This window comes from Pararge aegeria, chromosome 1, assembly GCF_905163445.1.
Source record: "Pararge aegeria chromosome 1, ilParAegt1.1, whole genome shotgun sequence".
Lineage (NCBI taxonomy): Eukaryota > Metazoa > Arthropoda > Insecta > Lepidoptera > Nymphalidae > Pararge > Pararge aegeria.
In genome coordinates, this window is record NC_053180.1 from 13,642,623 (window position 1) to 13,662,207 (window position 19,585).

The window sequence follows — 19,585 nt, forward strand, 5'->3', positions numbered from 1 at the left end:
TGGAACGAATACTTCAACACGCAAAACAGAAATGAAGACTGTTGTTTATGCATTGAACTTGGTCTAGATTTAAGGTTTAAGGTTTATCTCACATGTTGGTGGTTTATATTATGATTACAGAGATATTACAGTCAGAGCGGGAGCGGAACAAACCCCTTTCTTGAATATACTGTAAGATAAACTGATCTCTTGGTCAGCTTGTTTGACTGTAGATTTCGAGGTCGTGGGTACATTTCAAATAGGCAACGGGGCCTAACTTTTACTTGGTTTTAATATTAAAAAAATACAGAGAGTCTCAGAGAGAGAGGTGGAGTAAAGTAAGTAAATGGTTGGATGACAAATTTCAGGCGTTCAAATGCCTATTGTTAGATAGAGTTTAGAGCAAATGGCCCTAACTGCATTTGATCAATAATGATCAATAATGACGAAGACTTTTAAATTTATTAGAACGATTCCTATCCTTGGTTCTTATTTCGTATTGGTGGACTATAAATCCGTACTAATATTATAAATGTCAATGTAAGTTTGTTTGTTACACTTTCACGCAAAAACCACTTAACCGATCTTCATGAAACTTTGTACACATATTCTTAAAAGTGTTAGAAGTAATATAGAATACTTTTTATCCCGACATAAAGCAACATAACTCCAACAAATTATAACCGATTTAAATAATTATTTTTGTACTATAGAGGTTATAATATGTGGTTATAATATTAATTTTGCCCAAACTTTGTGTAGATCTGATGAATGTGGTCGGAGATAGAAGACAGAACTCCTCAGCGGACAGCAGCAAACTCCTCAATTAAGGCTTAGCGATACTGAATAGTTTTTTTTTTAACCACAACTAAATTCAATGCCACATCAAAAAACAAAATCAAACGCAGACAAAGTCGCGGGCAACAGCTAATAATATATAATAATACCTTAATATTTGTAAAGATATTACAATAATCACTACGTAGTGATTATGGGCAAATTCTCCCGTTGGCCTTATATCCAAGAGTGGACTGTTATAGGCTGTTGATGTTGCTATTATTTAACTGTTTATTTGTACACCACTATGAAGATAGGAAAATAAAATAACAATAGAAATACAAAGACAGAAGTAGAATACAAAAAGCGGCCTTATCGCTTCGAAGCGATCTCTGCCAGGCACCCTTTGGATTGGGAAAAGATGAGCTAGCGCGGACAGGTGGTGATATTGATGAAGTGCAAGCAATAAACAAAAAAATAAATCCAAAGGATAAATTTCAAACCAATGCCGTGAGTTAAGTAGGCACACCTAATATATAAGCATTTCATTTTACCTAACTAAAAAATAAAAGACTTTCAAAACTATGCTCCTATACAAATGTTAAGGCATGTACATCAAACATGCAATAAGTTGGTATTATCAAGTTTATGAACGAAAACCTACTTACATACTTCAACAGGTAGGTATAAAATACTTAAACCTATTATAGATAGATCAATGGTAAAAAGTTTCTACAGTTCATGCTTTTCTAATACAATAAATACCAAAATAATAAATATTTATCTACACTTATCCTTACTTCCTTACTAATATTATTAATGCGAAAGTGTTTGTTGTTTTTTGTCATAGAGTTAGTTGAAAGGATTAAAGAAGACAAAGGGTTCCTACGGAAATGGTAAAAATCGTAATAAACACAGACGCTGAAGCTAGTAGTATTATAAAATTAAAATTTGTATGGATGTTTTTGACTGAGTCAAGCCAGGACGGTTGGAGGGTTTGGATGAAATCTGGCACAGAGGTACATAAAAGTCAGTAACAGCATATAGGTAACTTTATATGCCGGAAAATTGTACGATTCCCATGGGATAAATTTGTTTCTGTTTTTACAGAGCACGAGATAGTCATGTTTTTTTGAATGGTGATAGTTTAGGGGTCAGAATATAACCTAGGCATTCACATAAAAATTTACACGCTAATGAAGTCACAGGTAACAACTACTAATTTATAACAAAACATAAATTTCATTTATGCGTAACTAAACCCTTATTGTAATAAAAATTAAAATCTAGGAAATAAACTTCAAAAAAACCTCAGTACAATAGTAATTCTAACTATAGCACTTAATCTGTGCTTAAATAACGCTAAACCCAGGTGCCTTTAAAGATCTAGAATTTAAGAAAACAAAAGAAGAAACCGCTTCATTGAACAACGGTGCAACCGTCGTGCTCATTTCCATTCAAAGGGGATTTATTGTTCGGTTTTTCATTGATCATTTCTAAAGGCTATTGAGGTATTTGTTATGGAAAAGGAACTTTGAATTCAAAATATCTGGACTCGACTAACAATGTTTTTAAAGTCATATTAATAAATATGATAAGCAATCGTTTTTAAAATGAATATAATAATTATTTTACTATTTTGTTACAGCTGTTAATTAATACATAAAATGATTATAGCAACGTTTTCATATAATTAATTCTCAACTCATTTGCGCATAGTTACTCTGTTATCGTTTTTAAAACAGCTTTTAGCTGTATATTCATGGTTCTGATATTTATTGTGTATATAATATTATAGTTATAAATACACAAACTAAAAACTAAAAATCGACGAGAATATAAATACTGCGTTAAAAAACTATATAGACTATTAATTTAGACTAAAGGGCACGGCAAGGGTCTTGTTATAGTTTACGTCAGGCGGCTCAATGGTATTTGTATCCTCTTTGGGTCAGTGCAGCATTCACTTCTTTATCAAGCATACAAGGTGAATTTATTCTAGGGGAAAAGTTGGTCCCGGCAAAAACTACCGAAAAAGTACAAACGAAAACATTTAGATCTAATAAATAAAGAAATTTCACAATGCAGCGAATTAAATCTGTTTTGTCGAATCAGGGTCGGGAACTGTTTAATTTAATTCGTCAATTTAATTCAATTTATTTCAACACTTGTCCTATTAAACGTATTGATAAACGTAAAAACCTAATAGGTACTTGCTTGTGCATAAATATAACAGTCTTTCGACGCTATAAAATTTTGCGCTTTGAACATTGCAAACTTATATTATAATGCACTGGTATATTGGCTGACTCTCCGATACATTATATATTCTTGAAATGAAATCTTGGCAAGACAATTATGATAACATGCCAATTTCCTTGACAGTAACTCATGTACCTGCAATAATATGCGTGTGTGAATTAAAGAATATATTTATTTCAGTAATTATTGATTGTATGTGCCACCCGAAATATAGTGCTGTGTTAAAAAAATATCAATAATATCTCTGGAAAAATATTATGTTTAAAGGTATTTTTTCAATTTTACATTTAATTGCCCAGTTGGGATTTAATTAGTGACTTTCGGAATGCGTTTTTTTAAACGATGGGTATAACAATATTTATATATTTATTTACTTGCAACCATGCCTTAACATAGTCTATCAGTAAGTGTTACATTTTATAAGTCCAATTTCAATATTTAATTATTAATCATATATTATTACCACCTTCAGAATATTTAAGTCCAGTGTGAAACTAAACCTATATTTATCGTTTTCTTCTGGAACGCTAGGTAAATAAGTCACTTGGCGACACGTCTTTGTCGATAGGATGGTAATCAGCTACGGCCGAAGCCTCCTACCAGACATCCCATCCAATTCTTCCTCTATTTAAATTAAAACACTGACAGATAAAAAGACATTTTTTTACCAACAACATAACGCAAACAGATTGTTTGAGCTATGCTTTCGGTCAAAAGATCAGGGTTTAATGAGATATCGTAATATCGAAGTCACAGACACGCATATTGTATAAATAATGATTGTGTAGACTCTGTACTGGCTCGCAACTGTCTCGGTAGTCAAGTGGCCAGAATGGTCCTGGGTTCAATCTTGGCCCATACAATATAAGCATCGGTAGGTTTTCCTGATAAGAAATAATTATTACCAGCTTGGAGTTAGTATTTATCAGTGTTTTACACCTCCATGTCCCGTTGAACATGTTAAGCCGTTGGTAAATATCACTTCCATAACGTGGTAAGACTGCAAACCTTCTTAAATCTTTCTCTTCTATGACACAGGAGGTCTATGCTCAGAAGTGGAATATTAATACACTGAGGCACGCATCTCTGCCCACAATGAGAGTCGTCCTACAATGTGTTTACTGCGGAGTGGTAAACGCAGTAGTCCGTTGGACAGATGAGGAGCGTCTGGTTGAGAAAGGAGGAGATCCGTGTCTGGCGGTGCGCTTTCGGAAAGTCCAGCAGTGGATGCTTCCGGGCTGATGATTATGATGAGATTGAGATCTCTCACTCTTTAATATGAGTGAGCAGTAGTGGGACATTTTTTATTCCGATGGTGATAATTATAAAACATACTTGTTTCCACGTGTAAGCATGACAAGCACTAGCGTTCAAACTAATCGATTAAAATCAAGGAAGACAAACGATAATAATACACCTACGTATACTATTTTATGATAACACTGTATCATAATAATTAAGAAGTTCACATCTATACTAATATTATAAAGAGAAACGGTTTATTTGTATGTTTGTAATCTATATATTTTGAAACTGCTTAACCGACTTTAATATCGTTCTTTCACTATTAGAAAGCTATATTTAATTGGAATTTAAATTAGATTTCACTTAAAAATAGTGGTATTTCTTGAGCAAAAAATAGTCGCATATAAATAATACGTACTACAAAAATAAGCCTCAATAACACATTGTATGTAAAAAAGCAAGCAAAAATTGGGCATGTTATTTGGCTGCATTTAATGGGATATCATGAAAACTTTATACTAGAAGGATCTATGAGTCTATCAGAGTGAGAAATATTAGACTACAACCTATACTACATACTATAAGAAAAACTAGTTAGGTATAAAAAACCACACTAAAAAAAATATTGAAATGTTAAACAGAATATATATACCTAAATATGACGTTTTTTTACTAAAATGAGCCGTTTTACTATCGTACAATCGAATGAGGAACCTCTACGTTTACCTATATAACGGGACGTACGCGATTGGTTTAAGTATTTGAGTCATCGTGGTCTCATGGCCAATATAACACTTATTTAGGACTCTTAGCTTACGCGCGTGAAAACGTGGATAACATGATTTGTAAATATGAAGTACCTTGTATGAGTAGTATAAAGACGCTTCATTTCAAATTAATTATCTAAGAGTATTTATATGTTTCTATTATAAAGAGATAAGATAAGACATTTTGTATGAGAATAAACGCAGAAACTACTAAATCTATTTAAAAAATCTTTTGCTTGCAGAAAGCTACATTTAAGCTTATAACATTGTAGTCTATATTTAAATAATTAATAAATATTGTACTATAATAGCCATCTAGCCCCAAAATAAGCGTAGCTTGTGTTAAGGGTACTTAGATGGCCGATGAATATTTTATGAATAATAAACAATTCTTGTAATATACAGGTACACCCACCACTGAAAAACATTCATGCTCATCACATGCCTTTTTCCAGTTGTGGGAGTCGAACCCACGGCCATGAACTCACAAAGCAGGGTCGCTGTCCACTGCGCCAATCGGTCTAATTTAAGCGAATAAATTTATTTTAGTATTAAAAAGATTTCAGTCTGAAATATGTAAAACAAGCCAGAAGGAATAGCGCTAACGAGTTGCTTTATTCACGTGTGCTGACTTAATAAAGCTTGTCTTAATAAAGTCCTGACAACCAACCAGTAGCAGATGCAAAATGTTTGTTTTTATATTCTTAAAATAATGGATAAAAATCATTATTTTAAATAGGTCGAGCTACCTACTGCTATTTTAATTGAATATGTTACTTATTTTCTATAATTTTTTTCAGACTGCAAAATTAATATTGTGCATTAAGTCATAGTATCTCACTTGTTAAAACTATGAACATGTTATTATGTATACTTATAATACACGAAGAAATCATAAGTGTGGAATAAGATAATAATAACATTTCTGCACTTAATAGATGACTTCGCAGTATTGCATCTTTATTATTAAGCAGTAATATATAACAAGAAAATTAGTATCCGTGACATTTTTGCGACCGGCGTGTGTTCCTGTAACAAAATGAGCCTGGAAATATTAACGGGAAGCATACTAAAAATATTTTTTATTGTTTGTGTGATTGGATCAAACGAGTCAGCCAGAATATTAGCAGTGTATCCAGTGCCTTCCATAAGTCATCAAATAGTGTTTCGTCCATTAATGCAAGAATTAGTGAAACGAGGACACGAAGTAGTGGTGATTACAGCAGATCCCGCGTTTCCAAAAGGACAAGCTCCTGAAAATCTCACTGAAATAGATGTCCATGACTTATCTTACAAAATATGGAACGTTTTTTTAGAGACAGGGAAGGCGCAATCTAATAATATGAATCCTCAGCAAATAAAAATATTTTTCGACGTCATGTTAGACGTTTTTGAAGCGCAAGTTAAGTCAGAGAATGTCCAAAAACTTATTCGTAATAAGGATAAAAGTTTTGATTTATTGTTTGTAGAAGCTTGTATGAGACCAGCTTTAAGTTTCGCATACCTTTATAAGCGTGATTTGCCGATAATAGAATTCAGTTCATTAGGTGGTTTATGTGGAACATTTGACGAGACCGGAGCCCCAACTAATTATCTTGTGTATCCATTGCCTTTTCGCCAGAAAGTCTATAATTTGTCTTTATGGGAAAAAATAACAGAAGTTTATAATGACTACCAGATTGAAAGAGCTTGCAAAGAACATGAAAAATCAGAAAATAAAATAGTTAAGCGCATATTTGGTCCGAATACACCTGATCTGAGAGAATTGAAGAAAAATGTGCAATTGATATTTTTAAATGTAAATCCTATATGGGATTTCAATAGACCAGTTCCGCCTAACATAATATACTTGGGTGGTATTCATCAGAAGCCTGACAGAGAGTTGCCAATGGTAGTATCAATATATATTTAGAAACGTAGAATATCGATATTAAAATTAAACAGTTGTAAACCACAGTTGCTTGCTATATGACCAATAATTATTATGGTATCGTTGCAATCTTTACACATCCTATATCTTATTTTTTTATGTTTAAATCATTTAATAATAATTTACTTTTCTAGGATGTTAAAACCTACCTTGACTCGTCTAAAAACGGCGTTATATACATGAGTTTCGGTACAAATGCTAGACCATCGCTATTACCAGCTGAGAAATTGAGAATATTCACAAATGTGTTCTCCCAACTGCCGTATAATATTTTATGGAAATGGGATAAAGAGCAATTACCAAACCGTTCTAAAAACATAAGGATTTCAAAATGGTTACCACAATCAGACTTATTAAGTAATTGTTATCTTTCTTATTCGTTATTTACTTTGTAACTTACGAATAAGTAAGTTACAAAGCTTATTATGTCTAAGTTGCTCACTGTGAAGTTATTATAAAGTTCATATTTTGAATGAAGATATTTTTTGCTTCATATCAAAAAAATTATACTATTCTGTATATCTTTTCTTTTAATTTTAGAGCATCCTAAAGTGAAACTATTCATCACTCAAGGAGGTCTTCAGTCAACTGATGAAGCTTTGACAGCAGGTGTACCATTAATTGTAATACCATTTCTTGGAGATCAATGGTTCAATGCCGAACATTACGTTAAACTAAATATTGGGTTACATCTTGATTTGGAAACTATTACTGAGACTGACCTGAAGAATGCCATTCTAAACATTATTCAGGATAAGACGTGAGTAAAACATTTGTAAATGAATGTAAGAACTAAAAATAGGAATTTATAGATAATGTTTGGAATAAAGAGATTCTTTGATCTACTTTAAAACAAACACGTTTGAATTTTAAAATATTTTTATTTGAAATAGCCAATAATATATGCAAAAGTGTGTGTGAAAAACCAAATGGATTTTTGTTTGTTGTCTATGTTCGGCTAGACCAGTGCACCAATCTTGATGATATAAGGCACATAATATCTGGTTTGCATCCTGGGGAAGAATATATGAAACTTTAATTGATAACATTTACTTCATTTGATACAAAAGACTTATTGTTATTGTAACTGGTGTTTGTGAATTGCAGTCAAGAGTATTTAATATCCTATAATATAGAATGTTTTCTTTTTATTCCGCTTTCGATGATGCAGTCTAAAGAAAGCTTCATAACCTTAAACCGGTATAACAGTTAAAACCCGTACCTTATCCATAATCTTATAAGCGGCATCGTACCGGAACGCATATCCGTTTGCCGAAGCCTCATACTAAATCAGACCACAGAAAATGCAGAACTTAGAATTTACAACTAGTCCCTGCCTGGGATCAAACCCGGAAGCTCCCACTTATTAAATCACAACGCACAAGACAGCTGGCGTCTGAATAAAAACTCAATATTATTTTTTAATCTGTGTTTATCAGATACCGTGAGAACGTAGTCAAACTGAATAAACTTATACGCGATCAACCTCAGTCGCCGTTAGAACGGGCCGTTTGGTGGACGGAATACGTGCTTCGGCATGGTGGAGCGACGCATCTACGAGCCGCAGGCGCGCATATGCACTGGACGGAATATTACGCATTAGATATTTTATTATTGCTTTTGAGTGCGTCTGTAGCACTCTTTATGGGTATTTTATTAGTGATACGATATGTTGTATCAAAAGTACAAAATAAAAATTTAAAAATTAAGGCGAACAAGATAAACTAAAAAATAATAGTATAATTTATTTTTATTACGTTAAAAATTACTCAGGTGTAGTAAAAGTTCTTAGGTAATATCTGTACGATACAATACACACAAATTTCATTAAAAATGTGAAATAATAATAAATACATATACTACGACAATATACACATGAAAAGGTTTAACTTTTTGTATTGTTTAGTCAGATCAAAAAAATTGAAAAGGTTTTCAATAAGTTTATATATATTTTATTTATTAGTAGAAGATCCAGTACGCTAACCTTATCTCAACGCAGTCCTAAACAACAAACAAACTCTAAAATCAAAAACAACTAGTCCTTGCTAAAGAAAAAAAAACGGTGAAGTCGTTTAGGAAAGGAGTTCCAAAATTCTTATTTGTGTAAATATGTAAACAATTTACCGTAATAATTTTTTTTAATATACAAATATACTTGAAAATATCAAGATAATCACTGATTCTTAGATATTTATCGATCTTAAAATCAAGTGTTTTACATTATTTAGATTTTAGTGATAGAGGGTAAGAAAAAACCCAGTTTATATCATAATATATCAATACTCATAATTGTAAAAGCTCTGAAATTAACATTAATTTCTGTTTATGTAACGTTTTTAAATATTTTCTAGTCAAATGTCAGTGTAAGTATGAGAAAATTTTATTTTGAGTAAACAAAATACATGGTTTTTCATTGTATATTTCAAATTTTATACTTTACCCGACCTCCTCACGGCTTCAGACAATATTAACAACAATACCTAGGAATTTTATTTTTTATTTTGATTACGTTATTTTATTTCATCAAACCCTGCATTAAGTGGAAAGACTCATAAACTATTGCAAGGCTGACTATACAATAACTTCATCAAATGCATTTTCAGAACCATAATAAAATAAAACACAGTTAATTTATCGTTAACGTCAAGTATATCTAATTGTAGCGACTATACCCCTGGTGAGGTTACCAGTTGTTCTTTTCCAATATCATTTTACAGTTAAACAAACATTTTCTATCTTCTGAGTAATGAATTTAGGCTTGAAGACTTTTTGAGGGTTGCATATTCGTCACAGTTCTCATTTAAATATAGAAGGTTAAACTTACCTTTTGGTTTCCGCTAAAATCTATATTTTGGATAAAATATGTCCTGGATAAATATGTGGTTTGGAATATTTTATATTAAGAATTTTAATCGAAATACCTCTTAAAGAGTTCTTAATCAATCACGTTACTGAATTTTATCACTATAAAACTAGTTTCCGCCTTGAACTTAAACCTAACGTTGTATGGCAAAAAAACTGTAAAGACCAATAGGTTAAATTAACGTTATTGCATAACGTAATAAATTTACTGATAATAGTATTTGGTGACAAGCACAAGCCCGCAACGTCGTTCGACGAACAGTATATAACAATTTAGTATATTATACTAAAATGTTGCTGGTAAATAACAGTGGTTTTCTAGTAAGCTTAGAGCTTTCTAGAAAACGTAATAATGAAAAATTACAGATGGACCCGTACAAAATGCCCCGATAACGGGGTGGAAGTAAATTTAAATAAAATAGGTTTGTCTCTATCTAAAAAGTCTCTGCACTAGCTTAAGCATATTAAATAACAAAGGTTAACCCCCACTAAAAAATATTTCACAAACATTTATTTTACATGGTGTCAGAATATTCATTATTCACACTATATATTAATGACGACGTCACCGGTTCAGAAGGGTATCAAATCATTATATTACATCCAGTAAGTAGATACTATTAATTATACTTTTAGTAATCATGACAATTCATTATTAGTATTTAAACAACGATGTACAACTTACTGAAAATATTTTGTATTTTTTGCGTTATTGGTGCAAATAATTCTGCAAGAATACTAGCAGTGTATCCAGTGCCTTCCATAAGTCATCAACTAGTGTTTCGTCCGGTAATGCAAGAATTAGTGAAACGAGGCCACGAAGTAGTAGTAATTACAGCAGACCCCGCATTTCCAAAAGGTCAAGCTCCCCAAAATCTGACTGAAATAGATGTTCATGATTTATCTTACAAAATATGGAATGATTTATTAGAAGCGGGATTAGCGCAATCTCGTATGACTACGGAGACATTAAAACTAATTTTGGATTCCTTTACGGTAATTTTCGAAGCACAAGCAAAATCGGAGGACGTCCAAAAACTCATTGAAGATAAAGAAAAAACTTTTGATTTATTATTTGTTGAATCTTGTGTGAGACCAGCTTTAAGTTTCGCTTACCGATACAATGTGCCAGTAATAGAATTTAGTTCGTTTGGTGGTGTATTTGGGGTGTTTGATAGAACAGGAGCTCCAACTAATTATTTCGTTTATCCTTTTTCAATACGTGAGAGGATATTTAATTTGACTTTATGGGAAAAAATTAAGGTAGTGTATAACGAGTACAATTTTGAAAAATTATACTATGAACATGAAGAATCAGAGAATGAAATAGTTAAAGGCATATTTGGCCCAAATGTACCTATGCTAAACGAGTTAAAAAAATATGTGCAACTGATATTCTTGAATGTAAACCCTATATGGGACTTCAATAGACCCGTTCCACCTAATGTAATTTACTTGGGTGGCGTTCACCAGAAGCCTGATAAGGAGATACCGAAGGTAGGTTTATATTTACATTGTCTTATAATATATTTATATGGAATCAAAAAAACTTTATTTAGTGACAATACTGTTATAGTGTAACTAGATGGTGTTTGAATAAGGAAAAGTAGGTAGAAAATCTCACAACAGGCACCCATTTCACTTATATTTACGGTCGAAACAGTATTTTGAAACAATACAATACTAATTTGCTTAGATTTTACATAAACAATCCAAAATTTCAGCTTTGTAGTTGCAATAGAGATAAAAGTTACAACATTATTGCAAAAATGAAAAAGAGTACAATTGATTATGCTTTTGGATAAGTTATGTTTTCGTTGTGTTTATCCTCGTGCGCTGTCAAAACGGCCAGTCTTACAGAAAAACAAAATCTATACCTACTAAAATACTGGTACTAAAATAAATATAGAGCTTTGATAAAATGCGTTATAAGAGATAGGTAGAATAGAACCTATACGAGTATATACATGGAAACTTTATTTTAAATTATTCAAATTAAATTGTATAACACGGTTGCAGTTTAGACTTTAATAAACATAAGGTTTTCATTCTATATTTTCAATTCATAATTATTGGTACCTTTATTTTCAGGATCTCAAAACTTACCTCGACTCGTCTATTAATGGCGTAATATACATGAGTTTTGGTACAAATGCTAGACCATCACTACTACCTGTCGAAAAATTAAGTATATTCACAAGAGTGTTTTCCCAACTACCTTATGACATTTTATTGAAATGGGATGCAGAAGAATTACCAAATCGTCCTGAAAATGTCAGAATTTCAAGATGGTTACCACAATCAGATTTATTAAGTAAGTTTAATTACAATTTATCTTTTTATTGATTAATGTAGTTATTATAAGGCAAAGAATGAATTGCCAAAGTATTTATATACCAACTAGTTGAAAATTATTTAAAATTGATATTAATAATAATTTGACATCGTTAGGTAAATTATTATTTCTTTATACTTTAAGAGCATCCAAAAGTGAAACTATTCATAACTCAAGGAGGTTTACAGTCAACCGATGAAGCGTTAACAGCAGGTGTACCATTAATTGTAATACCATTTCTTGGAGATCAATGGTTTAACGCCGAGCACTACGTAAAACAAAATATAGGAATACGTCTTGAGTTGGAAACTATTACTGAAGCTGGACTGAAAAATGCTATTGAAACCATTATGCGAGATGATACGTGAGTATTCTCTTTAAAGAGTCATCAAGACAATCGGTGTATCGCTGCTCATATACCGAATTTCTGTTCATTACTACAAGGAAGCCTTTGTTACTTATTTTCAGCCCTACCATCTGAATGCCTGGTATGCTTATTACTATCTGTAATTTATTTTTTCACGCATACAGGGTAAAAAGGACAAAATTACTTGTAGACCCTAGATTTGATCTTAGACCTAAATTCATATTCAACGGAATCTGCATCATTATGTGTTAGTAATAATTAGCCAAAGTTTTTACGGTTTATGTGTAGAATTGTTGAACCAACTGCTTGGGCGACGTAGGGACATGAAACATGTTTTATTTAAGTAAGTTAAAACATTGTGTGGCAAAAATAAACATTTTCGTCCATCTTTTTCAGTTATCGCGAAAACGTAGTTAAATTGCATAAACAGATGCGCGATCAACCTCAGTCGGCGCTAGAGCGTGCCGTGTGGTGGACGGAATACGTGCTTAGGCATGGTGGCGCGACGCATCTACAAGCTGCAGGCGCACATATGCATTGGACGGAATATTATGCATTAGATATTATATTAATGCTTTTGAGTATGTCTGTCGCAATATTTAAAGGGATTCTATTATCAATAAGATATATTGTACTAAAGCTAAAAAAGAGTAATTTAAAAATTAAGATGAAAAGAAAGTAATAAAACAATATATTAAAATATATTAAAGGTTTAATGAAAAAAATATAAAAGCATAAGAACAACGTATCTCAATAAACACAAAAAAATTGTTATCGCTATCGAACCAAAAGTTCTGCAGTTAGGGTGTTTATAAAAAACCTTGTAGCTTTGTTATATTAAGGACCGGTAGATAAAGAAGATATCAATGCTATTTTGCTCAACACATTTCAGCAATCAACTGAGGTGTACACGTATGATATACTTGGCTGTTTTCACCTTTCGACTAATTAGTCGAAATCACTCAATCACGAAAACTCAATTAGTGCCTTAGGTAAGCAGCGTTTACCCAAATAAGTAAACTTTAACCTAACCTTGGAGATTTGGAAGAGATTCTCTGAGGACAGTCAATAATAAAAAATACCTTTTGTAATAACATAATACCTTCAGCCTGCATGCAAAATCCTACCCTTATGTGATAGCATGCTATGCCTTGATATGCAAGAATTGAAGTGTTGGAGTTTTCTTAAAAAATAAAATAAGGTGTTAAGTTGACAAGCGTTTCCTTTGTTTCAATAATTAAAGTCAATACTGGCACTTATGAATTTTAACTAAAGGAGAAAGGTTTAACTAATTAGCATAAAGTTTCAGGCGGAACGATAATTTGTTGTTAATTGTCCGTGAAGAAACAATCTTCCTCTAATTACTGGCTTAATGACCCCCGACCGAAAACCTTAAAAGAAAAATACTTTCCTTCCTAAGTTTAGGTTTCATTAGCATATTTCGCACGCGATACGCTGTGTCTGTTGAATTCTTTCAAAATTAAAACACTTTAAATCGTTTATGTGCACACGTATTTATTTTATTTATCAATATTAAAAAAAAACTTACTGCAATTAAAAAAATCCAATAAATTTATTAAATCAACAAAATATATCCTTACAATAGAGTTTAAACGAAAAAACCTCAACATTCAAATCGAGGTACCTAAATATAATATATATGCACGCTTTAGTATAAGTTTTTTTTTGTTTTAATTAATCTTAATATATAAAAATCTCCTGTCACGATGTTTGTCCGCGATGAACTCCTAAACTACTTAACCGATTTTAAATTAAATTGGCACACCGTGAGCAGTCTGGTCCAACTTAAGAGATAGGATAGCTTAGATCTTTAATTATAGTAACAATTGACAGTAACATGTTATATATATATATATACTATACTCATTTAAGGCTTAGCGATACTGAATACTTTAAAAACAAAATCAAACGCAGACGAAGTCGCGGGCAACAGCTAGTATTATTTAAATATTGAATAGAAGCAGGCGTTACTTTGCGAAAATACATGTATATGAAAATGATATGATATGAAAATTAAACTTAATTTACTATACTTCACAAAAAGCAGGAAAATATGTATGGTGTAACTTATAATTTCTTCAATCTTGATACTTCACACCAGACAGATATTCGGCTATATAGGTACCCTCTGCGCAAGTTTCGTTCCGAAACCGCAGCATCCTCAGGAGATGCTGACTTTACAATGAATAATTGTTGTTGACTTTACAATTATGTATGGTAAAGTCAAGTATTTTTTGTTTTTTTGTAGTTTTTATCAATACAATATCAACATTTGTTTACTATGAATAAATAATTCTTCTTCTTCTTATTAGGGTGCCGTCTCCTTACGAAGGTTGGCGATCTCATCAATAAATAACAATATACAATATTAACTCATTAATATATACTGAATAGCGCAAAGGGCATCCAAATTTAACTTCAGTTGTCTATGAACAGCATAGGTAATGCTGAGTCTGCGGCTATTTGCCATATTGTCAATAAATATAATTCTTTTGTCATTGCAAAAACTGATAATAGCGCATGGCAATAAAGTAATTAAAAATTGAACATATTATTTTTTATAATGATATTTACTGTAGCAAAATATATAAACAAATAATAAGATAATACTCATGTAATTACTTATAGTTAACAAGGCAAAAGGCTACGGAAATAAGCAAAACGAAGAAAGTTAATGTCGCCATATTGGATAAGTAAGAAAGCACCTACGTTAGTTATTTTTAGACCAACTCACAATCTGGTGTGGGAAAAGCTGTAGTTTGTAACCAGGATAATATTGCAAAGAACAAAGATCTCCGCTTTTGTTGGAATAGTCAATAAATAGGTTAAAGTATTAAGCTGACCATATAGATTTAAGCTATAATAAGAAGCTGATAATCTTGTGAAACACTTCGTTTTAAATCATGTGTAGGTATGATGTGGCATTATTAAAGTAACGTTAGTTGGTTTTTTTTATAATAATAATTGACGCGTCGATCCTACCTGGTAATTGAAAAATATCGCTTAACAGAGAGACAACACAGCCATCAAACTGAGGCGTACTGTCCCGATAAACAATAAGTTTCCTCCGGAAAATAGGATGATTTTTTTTTATGAATTTTACTTCATAGCCCGTTAAATTTGAACCGATTTTAATAATTATTTTCTTTATTTGAAAGTGTATACTAACGAGTATGTATTGTCTAATTTCAATGGAGATCTGATAATTATTGTCGGAGATAAAGGACATAACTCTTCACAGATAACAGCAAGTCGCAAGGCATACGGGACAACGATCAAATGCATGCGTACCATCCTACTTAATACTAATATTATAAATGCGAAAGAAATAAAATAATATAAATATTAAGTTTGATTATATACCTGCAAATTCATTTTTAAATTATTCCAACTGAAGTTCAGTTCATCGCTTAGAAGTTGCGACGGGTATAGAATAACACGTACGGCGACGACGCGACGGGCCGCTAATAACATAGTTTGGAAATAAAACTGGACCTGGTAGGTAGCGCTGCAATTAATTTGTAGGTTTTTTTAATATATTAAACAATCGTCGCAATGCGCAACGTCGTCTGCACCAAGCAGGCGATGTTGCACGGGTCAGCTAGTATATTAATATATATTATGAAAGAAATATATTGTAATAGAAAGAAAATACGAGAGTAAACTGAAGGCGGATCGCCAATAAAGCATAAAATATAAGACAACGGCTCTGAAGGCACTCTTATACCTAACAAGCATGAACTAGTGAAGTTGAAGCGCTCTGTAATTAAATTGAATTTACAACAACTCTCAGAGAAGTTGTGAATTTCTGGAATAACTTTGTAACAACAAATAACAAAATCCTAATGGGTGTTTTGCAAAACTAATATATTTGAAGCAAATTAAGTTATCTCAAATTATAAGTATATGTTATTATTTACGTGGCATTTTATCTGTATGTATAGTATATAACAAAGGGGCAGAGCATTTTCCCAATCGCCTTATTCATGGCATGGTTATTTTTTTTAATTTAATACAAGTTAGCCCTTGACTGCAATCTCACTTGGTGGTAAGTGACGATGCCGTCTAAGATTGTAGTGCGCTAACTTTTTAGGGAATATGGTAGTCATAATAGTAGTATGGTAGTCTTAATAGGTTTCGACGCGACATCGCACTGAAACACTAAATCTCTTAGTGGCCCGTCTTTGTCGGAAGGGTAGTAACTAGTCACGGCCAAAGCCTCACACCAGACCAGATCAGAAAAAAATCAGAAATCATAAATTCTCAAATTGCAGGGAATCGATCTCGGGACCTCTTAATTAAATTCACAGCGCTCACCATTGCGTCAGGGTGGTCTTCACGTATCACGAGGTCCTGTATTAAATTTCCGAAACAGGGTTAAAATAACTTAGGGTTTTCTGAGTATCATATTTGCATTGCTCACCTTTGTGCCTCGGAGAGCACATAATGCGGAGTGAAGATAATGGCTCCGGTTATTAGCACTCACAAAAAAGTTCCAGACGTTTCTCGTTAAATATTTTATACTAAGAATCACGACGACAGCGTGCCATTGAAATACTTTCATACAAGCTCAACAACTTGTTGATTGCTAAAGTAATTTTAGATTAATTGTTTTAGAGGTATTTGAATAAAATCTATTCAGATTTTAAAGCTGTAACTTAAAATCTTAGAACATCCATAAAATCTTCAACTTTTAGATTAAAGTCATGCTTAGTTTAATGATATACCGGTTCATCATCACCATCATCATCATTTCAACCAATTGACGTCTACTGCTGGACATGGGTATTTTGTAGGGAGTTACACAATCCACGGTCCCGGGTCGCTTGCCTCCAGCGACTCCCAGCGACTCGCCTGATGTCATCTGTCCACCTCGTTGGGGGCCGACCAACACTACGGTTAGCGGTGCGGGGTCGCCATTCCAACACCTTAAGATACATGTTACCTGCGATACCGGTTACTAGCCGGTTATATGATACCAATTTGCTAATTTTGTTCCGATCCAAAAGCAGTTCACTTATCGTAGAGCTTCGGGGAGTCATACTCTAGTCCTTTACATTCAAAAATACTTTAACACTTGGATAAATAAGCAGTTGATTCGGCATCTCCACAGCAACCTTAAGGGCAAATTTTCAAGGGCAAATTTCCGATTATTCTTTTATTATTTAAAAATTACGGTGTTTATTAATTTTTGCGGCCTGTTTTTACAACTATTCAATAACATAGTAATTAATAAGGTTGATTACATAACGGCACTATACATATAAGAATGCCACGGGAACAGCTCGTAAAAGATATATCTCATCAGTTCAAGCTGCTCAGTTTCGATAAGAGCAGTAAAATACACGTGCAATTACCAATAAAAACAACGATCTCATTAAGTCCTTCAGAAGTTCCAAAAAACCATTCTGAAAACGACATCTTTATTCGGCGTGAAATTGCACCGATATTGGTTAATTTATTGTGTTCTTGAATTCTAAATGCGATAACGAAACGATTATTTTAAGCAAGGGTAGCTTATCGTGTGAAGTTCAGAGCTCCGAATTGTCGATCTTTAGAAAAAAATAAGAGTTTATGTACCTATGGGTACGGTCTTTTTAAAAATACTGCATCTGATTTGAAATACCTACTGGTTTTTTTTTGGTTTTTGTTGCAAAGCACTCAATGTCTAAGTTGCTATTTAAAAAAATCGCTATGTATCTATCCCGGAAAATCCAGTAACAAAAAGAAACGAACAGTAAAAAATTATGCTATAAAAAGCTATAGTCTAAGTTTTTCTTTTACCTTACCTGCCTTAAAATGTGAAGGATCTTATTATTCCTTTATAGTTAAAAATATGTTTTTAGTACACAGAAAATAATACTTGTTATGAAATAATTTATATATTAATATATGTTATAATTAAATATATCATACAAAAAATTATAATATGTTAAAAAAAAGATAGAGGCTAAATTATACACAGAGCGTCTGTTAGCGCTCTTTTGACGTAATGTGCCGTGCAGCTCTTTGATTAAGGGGAACTGTAAGATTGATTATGCAGAAAGACAATAATTGCAGACTTTTCTCAGTTAATATTTTACTGAAAAAATTACGAAACTTTTGTCATAATTATGTTAGACTAATTATTAGCCGCGTTTATTTCGGTTTCCTTAAATCCTGCGGGAACTTCAAGTTTTCTAAGTATTAAAAGTATTATCTCTTCGTTTCCAGAATGCAAGCCAACTTTAAGCGACATCTTGCTAAGATCAGTTAAGGTGTGAATCCCCACGTAGATAGTAGTAGTAGTAGAACAAAGACTACATTTCTAAATGCCCTGGAAATCCTAACATGGTGTTTTCCGGATTAAAAAATATCTTATGTCCATTTCCAGAATGCAAGCTATATATATATGCGCCAATTAACATCAAAATCAGTGCAGTGGTAGAGCCGAATATATGTAACGAAGAAAGTAAAAGCACTAACCCTTTCGCTTTTAGTATGGATACACTGGTTATGGCACTTGTTGTGTACTTTGAGGTGAGAGCAAATCAAAATACAGTAGTCACCACACCTCTCCTTCTTGCGGTTGTCGTACGAGACGGAGATCAGGCAGCTGTAGGATATATCTTATAGAGTAAGTCATATCTATGTCATTTATTAGCGGAATCCCGCGACCTCGTTCCGTATAATAAGTAAGTGCAAAGAATTCAGAACATACAGAAACCGTGTACACAAATAATATTGAAGCATCAAAAACCACTCCACTTAAGTAGTGTTTCTCGAACGTAGTTTTAGTAGTATCGTAGTGTTCATCGAAAAATTCTATTAAATTTCGAACGAAGGGTTTGACAATGTCGTTCAGGGTAATGGTTTTAGACGCATTTGGTATAATCACGAACTTTACGGACCTTTATTGTCAAAACTATTAAACTGTTAATCTGTGCTACTAGTTCTTTCTACTGCGATCACCAACCCGTCTGCCCAGCGTGGTGATTATAAGCAAACTCTCACGTGGGAGACCTTTGATTCAGCAGTGGTCTATTATATCTAAACCTAGA

The 19,585-nt window shown here is 32.7% G+C and overlaps 2 protein-coding genes across 2 annotated transcripts; both read left to right on the forward strand.

Moving 5' to 3' along the window:
* The first annotated feature begins 5,830 nt into the window (after positions 1-5,830).
* Positions 5,831-8,777, forward strand: LOC120623977 (UDP-glucosyltransferase 2-like). Its single transcript, XM_039890277.1, has 4 exons — positions 5,831-6,921; positions 7,095-7,317; positions 7,501-7,720; positions 8,400-8,777. The coding sequence occupies exons 1-4, from the start codon at positions 6,070-6,072 to the stop codon at positions 8,686-8,688; spliced, it is 1,584 nt and encodes a 527-aa protein (XP_039746211.1). The 5' UTR covers positions 5,831-6,069; the 3' UTR covers positions 8,689-8,777.
* A 1,580-nt stretch (positions 8,778-10,357) lies between these two features.
* On the forward strand, positions 10,358-13,194 carry LOC120623987 (UDP-glucosyltransferase 2-like; the record flags this gene model as incomplete). Its single annotated transcript, XM_039890288.1, has 4 exons — positions 10,358-11,319; positions 11,914-12,136; positions 12,302-12,521; positions 12,921-13,194. Coding segments are annotated over exons 1-4 (1,542 nt in total), but the record flags the coding sequence as incomplete, so codon positions are not given.
* Between the last annotated feature and the right edge of the window lie 6,391 nt (positions 13,195-19,585).

Excerpts from the sequence above, each read along its gene's own strand:
- LOC120623977 (XM_039890277.1), top strand. The coding sequence starts at position 6,070 with ATGAGCCTGGAAATATTAACGGGAAGCATACTAAAAATATTTTTTATT. Across the intron at positions 6,922-7,094 it reads CTGACAGAGAGTTGCCAATG|GATGTTAAAACCTACCTTGA; the intron begins GTAGTATCAATA and ends TTACTTTTCTAG. Across the intron at positions 7,721-8,399 it reads AACATTATTCAGGATAAGAC|ATACCGTGAGAACGTAGTCA; the intron begins GTGAGTAAAACA and ends TGTGTTTATCAG.